Source organism: Ostrinia furnacalis, unplaced genomic scaffold, assembly GCF_004193835.3.
Source record: "Ostrinia furnacalis isolate ACB-3 unplaced genomic scaffold, ASM419383v2 OfSCF1745, whole genome shotgun sequence".
Lineage (NCBI taxonomy): Eukaryota > Metazoa > Arthropoda > Insecta > Lepidoptera > Crambidae > Ostrinia > Ostrinia furnacalis.
In genome coordinates this window covers 161,427-178,294 of record NW_021131984.1, presented here as the reverse complement: position 1 = coordinate 178,294, position 16,868 = coordinate 161,427, and the positions used below count along the sequence as shown (strand labels likewise).

The 16,868-nt window shown below is 39.2% G+C and overlaps 1 protein-coding gene across 1 annotated transcript in view; it reads left to right on the top strand.

Annotated features, from left to right (window-relative positions):
* The window catches only part of LOC114353605 (protein furry-like), a 70,866-nt gene that overhangs the window by 33,114 nt on the left and 20,884 nt on the right, over positions 1-16,868 (top strand). Inside the window, exons 12-14 of the mRNA XM_028305666.1 lie at positions 9,313-9,450; positions 10,484-10,628; positions 11,988-12,118. Of these exons, the coding sequence (XP_028161467.1) occupies positions 9,313-9,450; positions 10,484-10,628; positions 11,988-12,118 (414 nt within the window). The remainder of the gene's footprint in view (positions 1-9,312; positions 9,451-10,483; positions 10,629-11,987; positions 12,119-16,868) is intronic.

Here is a 16,868-nt window from a genome sequence, read left to right as displayed (position 1 = left end):
TTGCTGCGATATTAGCAGCTGTAGGTACTAGAGGCATTGTGTTTGGAGTCCTCTATTATAAATAACTAACTCAAAATACTTACATGCATGTGTTCAACAATATCGATGTGACGTCTTCATCACTTCAATTTATAATACAGGCACACAAGTAAATCAATTATAAAAAAAAAACTTCTTACAAAAGTCATAAGTGTATTTATAAAAAAAAAAATATTATTATGATAAATAGCACTCGAACAAATAAAAAGTCTCGTATCAAACAAACACCCAATTGAAATCAGTGTAGTTGTTTGCACGACATTCCTGTCAGGATCTAAACTATTCTTCTGTCTTCCGTGGTCTTCAGCTCCGCCCTAGAGCGAGGAGATGCAACTCAGCGATTATAACCTCAGCCCAGAATCTGTATCGTAACTAAGATTCTGCACAATAAGATTACCTTGGGCTGTGTGCAATGGACATGGTGTAACTAAAAACTCGCATTTCTAATTTGAAATACCTACAATAGACTGTGTACGATATTAAAGAAGAAAGCAAATTCTATATAGGTCTTTCCGATACAATCTGACCGAATAGATTACAGCCGAAAGACCGTTGCCTACCTGCTGAGACTTTAGCCGGCAGCTAGCAAGGCCCCGCTAGGGACGTTGCTAGCCCCCGTTGCCCAGGGTATACCAGGGCAGGATGCTACCGCATCCGCGCACGGAAGAAGTAACATCCCGAGCCGCGCGTGGAGGTATCCCAGCCTGATACCCCGCCAGCGCTTTGTGTTCTGGGATGCGCACCACAAAGTTGGCTGGCCATTGAGATATATTCCTGTGTTTCAATAAGGAAGAAGACCTTGAACATGAATTCTATAAAAACAACATTTTTCAAAGTAGCCCCCATAACCCATGAAATTCCTGAAGCTAGACTACGCTTTATGGTATACGTTAAAAAAAGACCAGACGATCACTTAATTAAAAAGTGCCTTTATATTGCTACAAAAAAAGGGGTAGCGGAGGATCTCAAAGCAACCGGGTAACGAATGTCCAAAAGGACATGATATACGTCGCAACATTTGACTCGGCGAATGACGGCGCATGATTGAGAAAGTTGACCCGGCATTACGAAAGAATGCAACTGAACGGCCTGCAAGGCTACGCATATGTTTTGGAAATATTGGAAATAACTGTAGTATCAGCCAATCTACAGTGAATTTTATTTCTTGTAGTAAACAAGAAAGGTGGTGCCGTTACCAGGATGCAGTTACGGTCACGTTATAAAAAGACCAGACAATCACTCAATTAAAAAGTGCCTATGTATTGCTACCAAAAGAGGGGTAGACGAAGAACTCAAACCACCCGGATGATGAATGTCCAAAAGGACATGATATACGTCGGAATATTGGACTTCAAGAACAACACGTTTAAGATATAATTAAATGACGGCGCATGATAGGGAAAGCCCTATCATGAACCGAAGACCCTGCATTACAAAGGAAAGAAAAGATGAACTACCTGCAAGGCTACTCATGTATTTTGTAAATATTGGAAATAACTGTAGAATCAGCCAATCTACAGTGAATTTTATTTCTTGTAGTAAACAAGACAGGGGGTGCCGTGACCAGGATACAATAACAAAAGATTGTTAATTAACAATCACATGAAGGCCTTATTTAGCATTGAAATAATGGTATAACAGAAATGGAGACATTTATTATTGACCAAGTTAAGATTTGAAAAACAATTACTTTTCTATCCACCCGACTGCGCCATATTAAGAATTATGTTTTTTATTCCATTTATTTAGGACAACCAACAAGTACCCCCTACTACTACTAGTTTTACGTAACGAACGCTGTATGGTCACGTTATAAAAAGACCAGACAATCACTCAATCAAAAAGTGCCTTTTCATTGCTAAAAAAGACGGGTAGTGGAGGATCTGAAACCACCCGGATGACGAATGTCCAAAAGGACACATGTTAAATGTTGCAATATTGGACTCCAAGAACAACCCTTTTAAGATAGAATTAAATGACGGCGCATGATTGGGAGAGCCAACCTGGCAGAACAGTCAAATGCTGTCGAACGGCCTGCAAGACTACTAAATATTGGAAATAACTGTAGAATCAGCCAATCTACAGTGAATTTTATTTCTTTTAAGGGTACGGGTAAACAAGAAAGGTGGTGCTGTGACCAGGATACAATAACAAAAGATTGTTAATTAACAATCACATGAAGGCCTTATTTAGCATTGCAACAATGGTATAACAGAATTGGAGACATTTATTATTGACCATGATAAGATCTGAAAAACAGCCACTTTTTATTTACCCCACTGCGCCACAATTAGGATTACGTTTTTTATTCCATTTATTTAGGACAACTACCACTACTAGATTGGAAAGGCCGACCTGGCATTACAAAAGAATGCAACCGAACGGCCTGCAAGGTTACACATATATTTTGGAAATATTGGAAATAACTGTAGAATCAGCCAATCTACAGCGCATTTTATTTCTTGTAGTAAACAAGAAAGGTGGTGCTGTGACCAGGATACAGTAACAAAAGATTGTTAATAAACAATCACATGAAGGCCTTATTTAGCATTGAAGTAACGGTGTGAGAATCAGACACATCCCTGCGCTTTATCATTGACCACGTGATAGAGCATATTTGAGTGCTTTAATAATTTAAGTCTACCAGTCGAAAACTGGGACTCATTTATTGATTATTTATTTGGTTAATACAAAATTGGACAACTTCACTAATAGAAAATGGGAAGAACACCGAGGAGGGTATTGTCAAGTAAAATAACCTGCCACCCTTGAATTGGCGCATGAGAAAAATCAACGACTTGTCTCTTGGCACCGATGATGGTATTTCTCGAGTTGCGGACATCAACACTGCCAATGGAATACTTCACCAGCGGGGGAGGATGTTCGCGCATAAATTTGAACAAAGCTTTCTTGCCTTCACGGCGAGCGTGTTGTCATTTTATAGACATGGAACCTGAAAAAGTATCGACGCTCCAGCAGATCCTATTCCCACATCAATTAACAAATCTATTAAAAACAGAGAAGTGACTATATGGGAATATTGGAAATGAACTGCAGAATCAGCAGAATTTTTTGATTTCTTGTAGTAAACAAGAAAAGTGGTGCCGTGACCAGGATACAATAACTTCTCTTTTGGATTCCGATCGAACAACATCAAAATTGTAACGTCTCAAGAATACAACGGATGGGGCACCTAAACTTCTACAGTTTAAAGAAGATGACATCCAACTCTGAAGATGTAGTTCTCTCAGCAAAACCAGAGAAGGTGACATGTTTAACTTGCAAAGAAGGTAAACAGACACGACTACCTTTTAAACATGAGGGCTCCAAAGCTACAAAGGTTCTTGAGCTGGTCCACTCTGATATTTGCGGACCTATGGAAACACAATCACTTGGTGGTGCCAAATACGTCATCACATTCCTTGATGACTATTCGAAGAAAATCTTCGTTTACTTTCTCCGAAACAAGTCTGATGCCATTGAAAAGTTCAAAGAGTTCAAGAATGAAATTGAAAACCAGTTAGATGCTCGTATAAAAACTCTTCGCACAGACAACGGCCTGGAATATGTAAATGGAAATTTCTCAGAGTTTCTGAAAAGTGCTGGCATCGCTTATAAAGAATGTCTAAGTCGTACTAAAGAAAGGTGTACGGATGCAGTATGGTTAAGTTCAACATAGCGAGTGTTATTTAATGCCAAAAGCGCAAAATCTTATGCGTAGTACGTATATATCGATGATATTTTGTATGTAAATAATTCAAAACAAAACTCTTTTTTTCTCTTAACTCCAGGGATAGATTTCAGTGCGCTCCGGTTTACAAATTATTATTGGCCTGAGAAACAAAATGCACTATAGTTTCATTCTGGGCAGCACTTGGTCCAACTTCCATACATGGATTAGCACTGTCCTTTATCGCCTTTTACATGCGGCTCACGCTTGACCGTATTTTTATTTTTTATTTTGTCTATGACAGCTCTGTCACCTTTCTACTCTCTGATCTACGATCCGTACATGTAATTGTTTGGTGTTAATAAATTCACATTTATTTCCTCGATAAAGACTTTAATTTATCAAAATTACTCAGTAATTGACCATTAATTCCAACGTCGGACAAAAATGGCAGTCAAAACCTTCTTTTTAAAAAATTACTTAGAAATTTACTATGAATTCAAACGTCGATAAGATATACCTATACACCATACAAGAATGCGTGGTAAATTCAGAGAACTACTCCTGAATCTCGTAATGCAGGGAAAAGTTGAGGGCACCAGACCACGTGGTAGATCACCAATGAGATGGACGGACCAGGTCAAGGCCGCAACTAAGTGTTCGGTTAGCGAAAGTGCCCGGAAAGATGTAGTCCGCGAGGAAAGACGCCGTATTACGAGAAACATCACTCTGAATCGTGATTCACATTGATGACCACGACCACTCTACTACTACTCACTCACTACTACTCTACTACTAGTGTACCAACTGAGAAGAAGAAGAACTCCTGAATCAGTAATGTACCTACTACTGCTATTCTTTTTTATTTGTCGGCAGACAGTGTTGACTGCGTTTGTTGCGGCGCTTCTTCTCAGCACTTGAAAAAATAATATTGGTCTCGAAGCGCTGGTAGGGTAAAAAGATTATGAGACATGTAGAGGCTCCTTAAGAGCAAAATATTTGACGATTTGTAAAAACTGTTTAAAAATTCTAAATAAAGAAATTTAGACTTTGTAGAACAGAAATGAAAGGAAAAATGTTCTTTTCCATTAAAACTCTCAGAAATTGACCATTAATTCCTATGTCGGACAAAATGGAAGTCAAAACCTTCTTTTAATTAAAATGATNAGCAGATCCTACATCAATTAACAAATCTATTAAAATCAGATAAGTGACTGTGTCTACGGTAAAACCCTTGGACAGTTTTCTAGTAGCACAAATGTTCGAGTAACTAAACAAAACGTTAATTGTAGCTGCAAAAACCAAAATAAAAAATACAGCTGCCAACTGCCTTAACTGCTTCACCTTTTGATGATAACATTAGTTATGAAGATTAAAGCTCAGACTCTTTCACTTATATTTTGGGAATATTGGAACTGAACTGCAGAATCAACAGAATTTTATTTCTTGTAGTAAACATGAAAAGTGATGCCGTGATCAGGATACAATAACAAAAGATTGTTAATTATTAACAATCACATGACGGCCTTATTTAGCATTGAAACAATGGCAGAACAGAATCGCAGACATTAATTTTATTATTGACCATGATAAGATCTGAAAAACAGCCACTTTTTATTTACCCCACTGCGCCACAATTAGGATTACGTTTTTTATTCCATATATTTAGGACAACTACTACTACTAGATTTGCGTGACGAACGCTGTATGGTCACGTTATAAAAATACCAGACGATCACTCAATCAAGAAGTGCCTATGTATTGCTACAAAAAGAGGGGTAGAGGAAGAACTCAAATCACCCGGATGATGAATGTCCAAAAGGGCATGATATACGTCGAAATATTGGACTACAAGAACAACACGTTTAACATTGAACAAAATGACGACGCATGGNCTTTTTAATTAAAATGACACAGAAATTGACCATCAATTCCAACGTCGATAAGATATATACACCATACAAGAATGCGTGGTAAATTCAGAGAACTACTCCTGAATCAGTAATGTACTACTACTGCTATTCTTTTTTATTTGTCGGCAGACAGTGGTGACTGAGTTTGTTGCGGCGCTTTTTCTCAGCACTTGAAAAAATAATATTGGTCTCGAAGCGCTGGTAGGGTAAAAAGATTATGAGACATGTAGAGGCTCCTTAAGAGCAAAATATTTGACGATATGTAAAAACCGTTTTAAAAAATCTATACAAATAAAGAAATTTAGACTTTGTCGAACAGAAATGAAAGGCAAACCCTTCTTTTTCATTAAAATATCTCAGAAATTGACCATTAATTCCAACGTCAAACAAATATGGAAGGCAAAACCTCCTTTTTAAAAAAAGACTTAAAAATTTACCATGAATTCAAACGTCGATCAGATATAATACACCATACAAGAATGCGTGATAAATTCATTGAACTGCTCCTGAATCATAATGCATCAACTGCTACTTTTATTTATTTACTAGCAGCCGCCCGCGACTTCGTAGGTGTGGATCCTGTTTTACCCCCTTAGGGGTGGAGTTTCGGTAAATCCTTTCTTAGCGGATGCCTACGTCATAACATCTACCTGCGTGACAAATTCCAGCCCGATCCGTCCAATGGTTTGAGCTGTACGTTGATAGATCACTATGTCAGTCAGTCACCTTTGAGCTATATATATTTAGATTGGCAGCCAGTGGTCACTGAGTTTGTTGCGGCGCTTCTTCTCAGCACTTGAAAAAATAATATTGGTCTCGAAGCGCTGGTAGGGTAAAAAGATTATGAGACATGTAGAGGCTCCTTAAGAGCAAAATATTTGACGATATGTAAAAACTGTTTTAAAAATTCTATACAAATAAAGAAATGTACACTTTGTCGAACAGAAATGAAAGGCAAAACCTTCTTTTTCATTAAAATATCTCAGAAGTTGACCATTAATTCCAACGTCAAACAAATATGGAAGGCAAAACCTTCTTTTTCATTAAAATGCCACAGAAATTGACCATTAATTCCAACGTAGAACAAAAATGAAACGCAAAACCTTATTTTTCATTTAAATAACATTAGAATTGACCGCTTGTTCCAGCGTCGAACAAATATGGAAGGCAATACCATCTTTTTCATTAAAATACCATAGAAATTGACCATTAATTTCAACGCAGAACAAATATGGAAGGCAAAACCTTCTTTTTCAATAAAATAACAGAAATTGACCATTAATTCCAACGTCGATAAGATATCAACACCATACAAGAATGCGTGATAAATTCATTGAACTGCTCCTGAATCATTAATGCATCTACTACTGCTATTTTTATTTATTTATCGACAGACAGTGGTGACTGAGTTTGTTGCGCTTCTTCTCAGCACTTGCCAAAATAATGTTACTTTAGAAGCACTGGTGGGGTAAAAAGATTATGAGACATGTAGAGGCTCCTTAAGAGCAAAATATTTGACTATTTGAAAGTACTGTCTAATCTATTTAAATAAAACTCAACAAAACACAAAAGGTGACTGACTGACTGACATAGTGATCTATCAACGCACAGCCCAAACCACTGGACAGATCGAGCTGAAATTTGGCATGCAGGTAGATGTTATGACGTAGGCATCCGCTAAGAAAGGATTTTACGAAACTTTACCCCTAAGATGGTAAAACGGGATCCACCCATACGAAGTCGCGGGCGGCCGCTAGTCTATATATATAAAAATGAAACCCGTTTCGCGTTGTCACGGCATCACGTGTGAACGGCTGAACCGATTTCGACAATTCTTTTTTTTAAATGTTTGTGGAAGTCCAAGGATGGTTCTTAGGGAAAAAAATATTAAGAAAATCTCTACGCTAAGGCGGTACGAAGTTCGCCGGGTCAGCTAGTAATCTATACAAATAAAGAAATTTTGACTTTGTCCAACAAAAATTAAAGGCAAAACCTTCTTTTTCATTAAAATGACACAATATTTGACCATTAATTCCAACGTAAAACAAAAATGAAAGGCAAAACCTTCAAGTTCATTAAAATATCATAGAAATTGATCATTAATTCCAACGTCGACCAAAAATGAAAGGTAAAACCTTTTTTTTTTTTCATTAAAATAAAACAGAAATTGACCGTTAATTCCAACGTCAACCAAAAATGAAAGTCAAACCCTTCTCTTTCATTAAAATAACTGAAAATAGATTATTAATTCCAACGATGAACCAAAATTAAAGTCAACAAACAAAGTGCCGAGGCTTTAGCCGGCGGCCAGCAACGCCTGCTTGGCCGTTGCTGGCCGCCGTTGCCCAGGGTACACCGGGCGGGCTGCTGCAGCCAACAAGGAGCAGCAGCCCGCCACACGGGGAGGTCCCTCGGCCTGGTACCCCACTACCGCCGGGCTTGTGGTACGGTTGCGCACCACAAGCCCAACGGTATTTCAATTACATAATTTTATTTATTTATTTTTATTTATTTTATTTGTTTAACAATGTTTCAACAGCATTTAATGGTACATAAATGTGCAGGAAGATACAACTTGAACATAAGCCAATTAAAGAAACACATTCTACTACTAAAACATTTTTAAATAAGTTAAAGTGGGTAGATAGATAGATAGATAAAACGTTTATTTGCATAACAGGGTAGGTAAGTGAAAACACTAAAACAATTCAAAACTAAGTAAACAAATTACATGTGAACACGGTATTAAATTCCGAGTCACTAATCAAATAATAATTAAGTAGGTATGTATTAAAATTTATAAACTTTATAGGTAAATGTGAAAAGAAATACTCGTATTATAAATTAAACATTATAAGTTAAATTAAACTAAATTAGATTAAATTAAATTAAACAAGCACTGTCGCATGGTCGGTGTATTGCAAGTGTATTATAGTGCATGGTTAAGTGTCATAGTGTGTGAGTGATGTGGTGTTACGGTTGGTTTACATGATAATGTACGAACGACAGCACATCGAGCTACATTGCGGCATCGTATGCAGATGTAAAATGTGAGTTTGCAATTAAAAAAAATGTAGTTTGATGTGCTGTCGACTGTGCATTATCTCTTGACTCTGATTTATCAATCTATAAAATATCTCAATAAATGTAATAATAACAGAAGGTACTCAACATACAGGGTGACTTTGTTATCTGTATCCATTTTTTTTAATAAGCTCGTTAGAACAATTTGACAATACAACTTTGTCGTAATTATTTTTAATTGTGGTATTTTTCGCAAAAAAAAATATCGCAAGTCTAATTCGCGGGTGGCCCATATCTTAAGTTTTAAAGGTTATTGCTTATTTTCGCTCACCATTATGTCTATTAAGCTTTGCAGTTAACTGTGTGTACATTTTTTTCCATGAACGAAGCAAATTTTCCACGTGAGTCAATTTGGAAACCGCGCACAGCGGATGAAAATAATTAAATATTGAGAAAAATATTTTGTTTTCTTTACCTAAATCAATTAAGTTACTGATTCTGAGTCGATCCTGAAAATTGAATACTGATACAAAAATCATCCTGTATATATACATATAAAATGTAAATATTGCTATCAACGCTAAAGAGTAGTGTCCAATATATGCACATCACACCAATAGTAGGCACCTAAGGTCCTGTGTAATAATTGCGATGGATGGCCAACAGTCGTGCGCGCAGGACGGCTGCACCTACAAGGAGGCCATGAAGATCCTGAAGCTGGTGGTGACGCGCTGCTCCACGCTCGTCGTGCCGCCCTTCGCGCACACGCACGCCGCCGCCGCGCACCTCGACTCGCACAAGAAGGTACTGTACAAATCCCACCACCACCCATGGTTCTTCCTGCCTCACGGCGTACGAACCGAATCTCGGGAGAGCGCGCGGGTACTTGTTCTGGGCTCTTTCCCCGGGCGCTTTGCTTGACTCCCTAAAAATTTATCTGATCCATGTCCCTTCTCATAGTCAATTCTCCCCCTTCTGGGGCTTGACACCACAAATACGGTACTTCGCGTCGGGCTGCTATCGTTGATAAATGTCATCACTTCTTCTCATAACTTCGCCTGATTGCGTGCTAGGAGTGCGCGAACTCGCGCAGCGCGATCCAGTTACTGCGACTACTCGTGAGGTCTTGGTGATAAACAGGTCCTTGCTCGGCTCTCCGTATCGCATCCAGCATCTTCTGTCGAGCTTCGTCATAGAGGTTACATTCCCAAAGTGTGTGGTCGCGGCTCTCTTCGACTTCCTCTCCGCATGGGCATAGTGCAGACTCGCACAGCGTACTGTACAATGCACAGTGCACACTAGCGGGCTAAGGGTAGCAGGTAATCATAGTGCCACCCACAAAGACGCGCCCCACCAACTTTTGGACGAGGGAAGCGCGGTGCTGGGAGTTTGGTCCGAGCGTCAGTCGAGAAATTAACTGCCGTGTGCATAACGTTCAAACATTAGCGGGAGCAAGCATACATAAACTATAAACGAATAAGACGAATGGTGGGGCACTATCTGTAATATCAGCGCAAAAAAAGTCTAAAATCTGTTAGTGCTTAAAACTGCCTCATGCTAAGAAGTTAAGAGTGTGTGTCTTGCTTACTTTACACTTGTCGTATTTCCATTTACTTATTGACTCTTAGGAGGGAGAAAATTCAGATACATCTATATCACGTGAATGCATATGAGGGTGAAGGAATATCGATCTAATTACTTCATTAATACAATAATAAGCCAAAACAAGCAAATAAAAGTTGACTGAAAACTAATTAGGTTTTAGAATTACAATGAAGTGTCTTACAGAAAAGTTTTGTCATATAAAAGCTATGAACTCTGTGTGTTCTGCCGACAGGAGCTGCCGGGGCGCACGATGGAGTTCACGTTCGACCTGTCGCAGACGCCGGTGATCGGCCGCAAGTACCTGCCCAAGGCCGGCAGCCAGCCCGCCACCGGGCCCAGCTCGCTGTCCAGCGCCGCCACCGCCACGCCCGACAAAGGTACTGACTCGCCGCCAGCTGCAGGTGTCTGACTGACCGACCCCGGTCGGAAGCCTGGAGCGCCACAAGTGCCTGCCTCAGGCCAGCCCGCCACCGGGCCCAGCTCGCTGTCCAGCGCCGCCACCGCCACGCCCGACAAAGGTACTGACTCGCCGCCAGCTGCAGGTGTCTGACTGACCGACCCCGGTCGGACGGCTGGAGCGCCGCAAGTGCCTGCCTCAGGCCAGCCCGCCACCGGGCCCAGCTCGCTGTCCAGCGCCGCCACCGCCACGCCCGACAAAGGTACTGACTCGCCGCCAGCTGCAGGCGTCTGACTGACCGACCCCGGTCGGACGGCTGGAGCGCCGCAAGTGCCTGCCTCAGGCCAGCCCGCCACCGGGCCCAGCTCGCTGTCCAGGGCCGCCACCGCTACGCCCGACAAAGGTACACACGCACATAATATAACATAAGACCGCGCACGGTACTATGCGGCGCCGCACCACAAACATTTCGCCGCACCACTCGTGTACCTGCCACAGATATTTCCATGTCAGACGACGCATCGACACCGCTCTGGTCTCTCAGTATTTTTAGTGCACATACGATCAATTCTATAGATGGCCCAAAGGTCTATAACTGTATGTCTATATACTGTTAATTGTGAAAAATATAAAACGTTAAAATAGCGGTATCGTTATAGCCAATTAACAATAACCTTAGATTAATAAAACCTAGATAGATAGTCAGTGCACGAAAGGCGAGGCAGTTTTTAGGGAGCCGGCACGGCTCACCCGTAAACGTCACATGAACTGTCAAAGTGAAAAATTGGTAAACACGTGCGACGAATTTTAATTAATTAAAACGGTTTGTACTGTGAAAGGGTGTCTAAAATACATCAGAAAAACGAAAGAAAGTGACCATTGTTACATTTCATAAGTAAGTACTACAATTCGACGCGTATTTTGCTTGAATTTGGCTTTCAAAAATTAAATACGGAAATGATACCAGTAACAAGAAAATTTATTTCCCAGTTGTTCGCCGTATAAATACACTTCCTTTTTTATGAAATCGAGACTTTTAAGTCGATTAATCTTATTGTTATTAGGTAGGTACTTTGAATTTAATAAATAAGTAAGTACATGATGCGTTTTGTTTTTGTTAATTGTAAAATAATTAAAAACGTATTAAAATTTTTCCTACTTTCGGGAAAATCGCCTTCACTGTCTACACTCCCAAACAAAATTGACACTAATGACATATGATTTTTGCCTCACTCTTGACGAAGCGTTTGTATGAAGACTATCCATCTAGGTTTTATTAATCTAAGACAATAACTATGAAAAATATGTAAAGTTTAGCACGCGTTGGTTGCTCCTACAGGCTCGTCAGCATCGGCGTCGGGCTCGGGCTCGGGCTCGGCGTCGACGGTGGTGTGCGCCGAGGCCGCGCCGGCCGCCAGCGCGGCGTCCCCGCGGCGCTCGCTGTCGCTGTCGCCCGCAGACGCGCTCCAGGCCTGGCTCACTCCGCGCGGTACATCCGATAATTACCTACAGCGAAGCGCCCCGCCGGCGGGTATTATAACAGTCGAGTGTCACGCGCGCGCCCGTCAGGACGCTCGCGTGCGTTGTAGTATGATTATAATTCTATGATCGAAGTATTATTTAAAAATGGACATAAAGAGAAAGATATATTGTGCGGCGTTCGGGTGTTTAAATTCAAAAAGTAATCTACCGGATTCTTCTTTTTTTTCCGTTTCCCAAAGATGCTGAAAGGTATGTTGGCCAAGTGGGTAATCAATAATTCTTAGGATAGTATAGGAACCTAACCTACTATGACTACTGCTCAGAATGCGTCACTGCTGGACAAAGGCCTCTTCCAAGGTTTTCCATAATGAATGCGTACTTACCTACATACGTACCTCATTACATATAAATAGATTAATTATTTTTTCACTAGACAGCAACCCTAACAGCGTAAGAAGAGTTCAGAGGCACGCGATAGAAAGAGACAAAACTTGTAGGTGAATAAAATTGTAGGTACGTAGTGCTGTGCGAGCTGAATTCCACTTTATCGCGTCGTAGCAAGACTCGCATTTATTTAAATCGTCTTGCGGAATAATCCTTCTGTACCTGTACGATTACTTATTCTGTGCTTATGGTCCTATGTCCCCTAGATTTGGCAGAGGGCGTCCACAACAGTCCTCCATCGCGTCCGGTCTTGAGCTATGTGTTTGAACTCGCTCCAAGTCTTGCCGATCTTCTTCGCCTCGTCTGCCACAGTGCGCCGCCAAGTTTGCTTGGGGCGACCACGCTTGCGTTTTCCTTGGGGGTTAAAATCCAGAGCCTGCTTCGGAATGTGATCGGGGTCCCTTCGGAGAGTGTGGCCAATCCAGTTCCACTTGCGGCGCTTGATCTGCTGGTCGATCGGAATTCCGTGGCAGCGTTCCAATAGCTCGACGTTGGAGATTTTCTCGGGCCAGTATATGCCGAGAATTCGGCGAAGGCAGCGGTTGACGAAGACCTGCAGCTGGTGCGAAATGACCTTGGTGACCTTCCACGTTTCACACCCATAGAGCAGCACGGATTTAACTTTGGACCCGAAAATTTTGATCTTGACCCTTCGGGTCAGTTTCCGTGACTGCCATACGGGGCGAAGTTGTGCAAAGGTGGCTCTAGCCTTGGCAGTGCGCTCACAGGGCGCACGGGGCACAAAATAAAACAAAAGAAAGGGAGACGATAGGCACGGTAATAAAATCATACAGTATTGTAACTTCATATAAACCGACGAAACGCGAGCTTTCCTTCGAATTTCAAATCTCGGGATGCGGTCGAGATGAAAAAATTAGGGGTGTCGCGAATGTGTCGAACGGACGTCGTTGGCCTAATGTTGAAAATGACTAAGTGATTAAATTTGACTGACCGTCATTTACGGTCAAATTTGTCAAAAACTAGTCATTAATTGACAGAAATGGTCATTTTTAGTCAGTTTGATTTGAAATAAAATTATATATTGTATAAAACCAGCTTTTGCCAACGATTTCACCCGCCTGAAATTAAAGTAACAGGTCATTAAGTACTTATTATTATTAGTAGATTCAAAATTATATTAGTATATTTTTTAAAATTAAATCTAGTAATCACAAATGTCGGCCGTTTGGTGTAGTGGTTCAGAACGGACTATTATGCCGAGAGGTCCCGGGTTCGATTCCCGGCCGGGCAGAAATTGAAATGATGAATTTTAATTTCTGTGACGGGTCTGGGTGTGACTATGTATAATATTTATGTATTTATAAAAAAAAAGTATACATATAAGTAGTATATCCGTTAAGCTAGCACCCATAACACAAGCATTAAGTTGCTTACTTTGGGGCTAGCTGGCGCTGTGTGAAATTGTCCAAAGATTTATTTATTACAAAACTACACGCATTTTTATCCTATTCCATTTACAAAGTATTTTGTTTGTCTAAATAAAAAAAAAATACAATCACAGAACTAAACGGAAATTCTAAGTAGACAGATGTAATTAGAATGGGTACTGTAGGTAAGCAGCCCTATCGCATGTTGTCATACCGTGACGTACCGCGGGGCTGTTGACATTTATTTCAAAAATATGGCTGAGTTGGAATACTGTATAGATAGTATTACCGTGCGATAGGGTAAACGCAGGGAGACGGAAAAAGAAGGGGATAAAAGGTGAACGAAAATAAAGGAGAGTAGATAACAAAAGGATGAGAGGAAAAAAGATGGAAAGAAAAGAAAATCAGTTCTCGCTAAGATATAAAACATAAAAATATTTCACTTTGCCTGTGTGTTCCATTTTACGCTTCTAACATCTTCGAATTTCGTATCTTCGATCTTCTTTGATGTGATTTCAATGATTTAAGAGAGTAAATTCAATTTATGATTTTTTGTTTTTGATGGGATAACTTAATTCACCTACCTAAAAACTATCGAAAATGTCTAAATCTAAAAAGAAATAATAAATAAATTAAGAAAACAAAGAGATTTAGGATGGTCTATTGCTGAATGGACTCTCCAAAATTAAACCGACCCCAAAAAAGTGCACAGAAAGTAGAAAAATAATCTTGGCAGCGTCTGTCTATCTATTCCCGTCCACGTCTTCTCTCCAGGTCTTCAAAAAATTTTTCTTTAATTTTCTTTGTAGTGATTTTAACAAATTCATGGAAGATAACCCATATCGGAATTGGTTTTAAAACAAAACTGATATGGATAACTTCCAAAGAAACCATCAAAGATAGCAAAGCCTTTAAATTTTCTGTTAAAAAAAGGACAAAACTTATGTAAAATGGGAAGATAAATTAAAACACAACAATTCTGTTACGCCATCGTAATGCAACAAAAGACAAAAGTAAAAAATAAAATAATTAGACAAAACCATAAACAACTAAAAAGGAGGTTTGTCTACATCTTCCGCATGAGACAATTAAGTTTAAACAAACATAAATGAAAAAAAAATCTATTGCATGTATAAAAAGTAAAAATAAAAACATACAATAAAAAACCGAATAATGCTAAAAAAACTACCAAATTAATGAAACTCACAAATACACATTTACAAACAAAAATAAATATCTACTAGAAAGTGCAAATGATCCGTGTCTCCTGTTCTGCTTTCAGTTCTTCCACCTTTGTTCTCTTTATCAGTTCAGTAGCTCATTAGAGGAGGTAGGTTGCTTCGTTCGTTCGTTCCTTTCAGCGGTAGGTTGCTTACTAAATCGGAAACGAAACAAACTAAATCCTGGTAATACGCTATCGAAACCTGCCGCAAAACAAAGGCGAGTTCTGTACGTTCAATCTGGTGAGCTCAGATTTTAACGATCACAATAGATATAGCGAAATCTGAAGTACATATTTCATCAATCAGATTTCACAATATCCAAAGTAACCAGTGTAGGTCTGTGAAGACGGCGAAGTCTGAATTCTCTGATGGCGGCTGTTGGCATACTTGGACTGCTTAGAAAAAATATTACGCTACAATATAGTTCGCGCCAACAGATACTGACAATATTCCAAGTATAACAAAATAAACTCAATATCAGTTAATTACTCACCTTGCAATAAAAATTTAAAAATCTTAAATCACTAGAGATAGTAGTAAATAATAAAAAAGTACAGTCACGGAATGAAAAGGTTCGTCAGTTTTCAAATTGATTCCTTCAACGAATCGCGAGCACATAATATTAACTACCTTTTGAAACTATGTTACAGAATAATCTCGAGTTAGAGAAAATAATCTTTAACTGTTCGTCAGTAAAGTTCAAAATTATTCAGATCAAAGTTGTTTGACGATTTATCTTGTCAAGAAGATTATTATGATTGATAAACTAAAACCTTCTTGTTGGTTCAACCCGCCATTAATATTCCTATTAAATAAAAAAACTATTGTCAATTGGTCAGTGTCATCATTGCAGTGGTTTTGCTTGTTTATTTTTCTATCCCATCAATGCGATGGGATAGAAAAATAAACACGCAAAACCTTATTCGTTAGCACACGTCATATTTATTTAAATGTTAGCAGCACTGTTTCTTGCACTGTTATGTTGGCAGGTTTGACTCACAGTACCTAGTGCAAGCGAAAACCGACACTAAGGTGACGAACCTTTTCATTCCGCGACTGTACATAGGGAGCTCGGTATCAATGACGATTTAATTTGTAGGAAAATATGTCAGCTTCATCTGGCGTGGACTATAGCATGATTAAAGCCATCATAATTGACAGATTAAAGTACCTATCTTTCAACAAGAATACATTATACAGGGTGTTTCTTGTAAGGTGTCAAGCCGAAGGCAGGTGATAGGTGAGGACTAGATCTATCGATTTCACCCCCATGTATGTTCTACGATTTTTCGTAGTTTAGAAGTTATCGTTAATTTTGTGATTTTTTCAAATTTTATGACCTAGTGGCTTAATTTTTTTTTATCTTTTTTTTGGGTTGACTTTTCTCAGATTTCTTTTTTTTGACAGATTCCCTATTAGTTGCAGATATTTGAAAAAAAATAATCACCTTCCTATCTTTGATGCAAGATACAAAATTTTTGCTAGAAACATAAAAAATATGCTTTTAGCAGAACATTCTAAAATTTTCAACTGAAATGTATGAGAAAAAAAAAGAATTTCCATAGGTCCAAAATAATTTTAAAAACTGCGCAGTTTTCTAAACTTTCATAATAACACAAAAAAACATGTACTTAATAGGCCATTATTTTCTGTAATCGCTCTACTAAAGTACTAAGTCGGAGA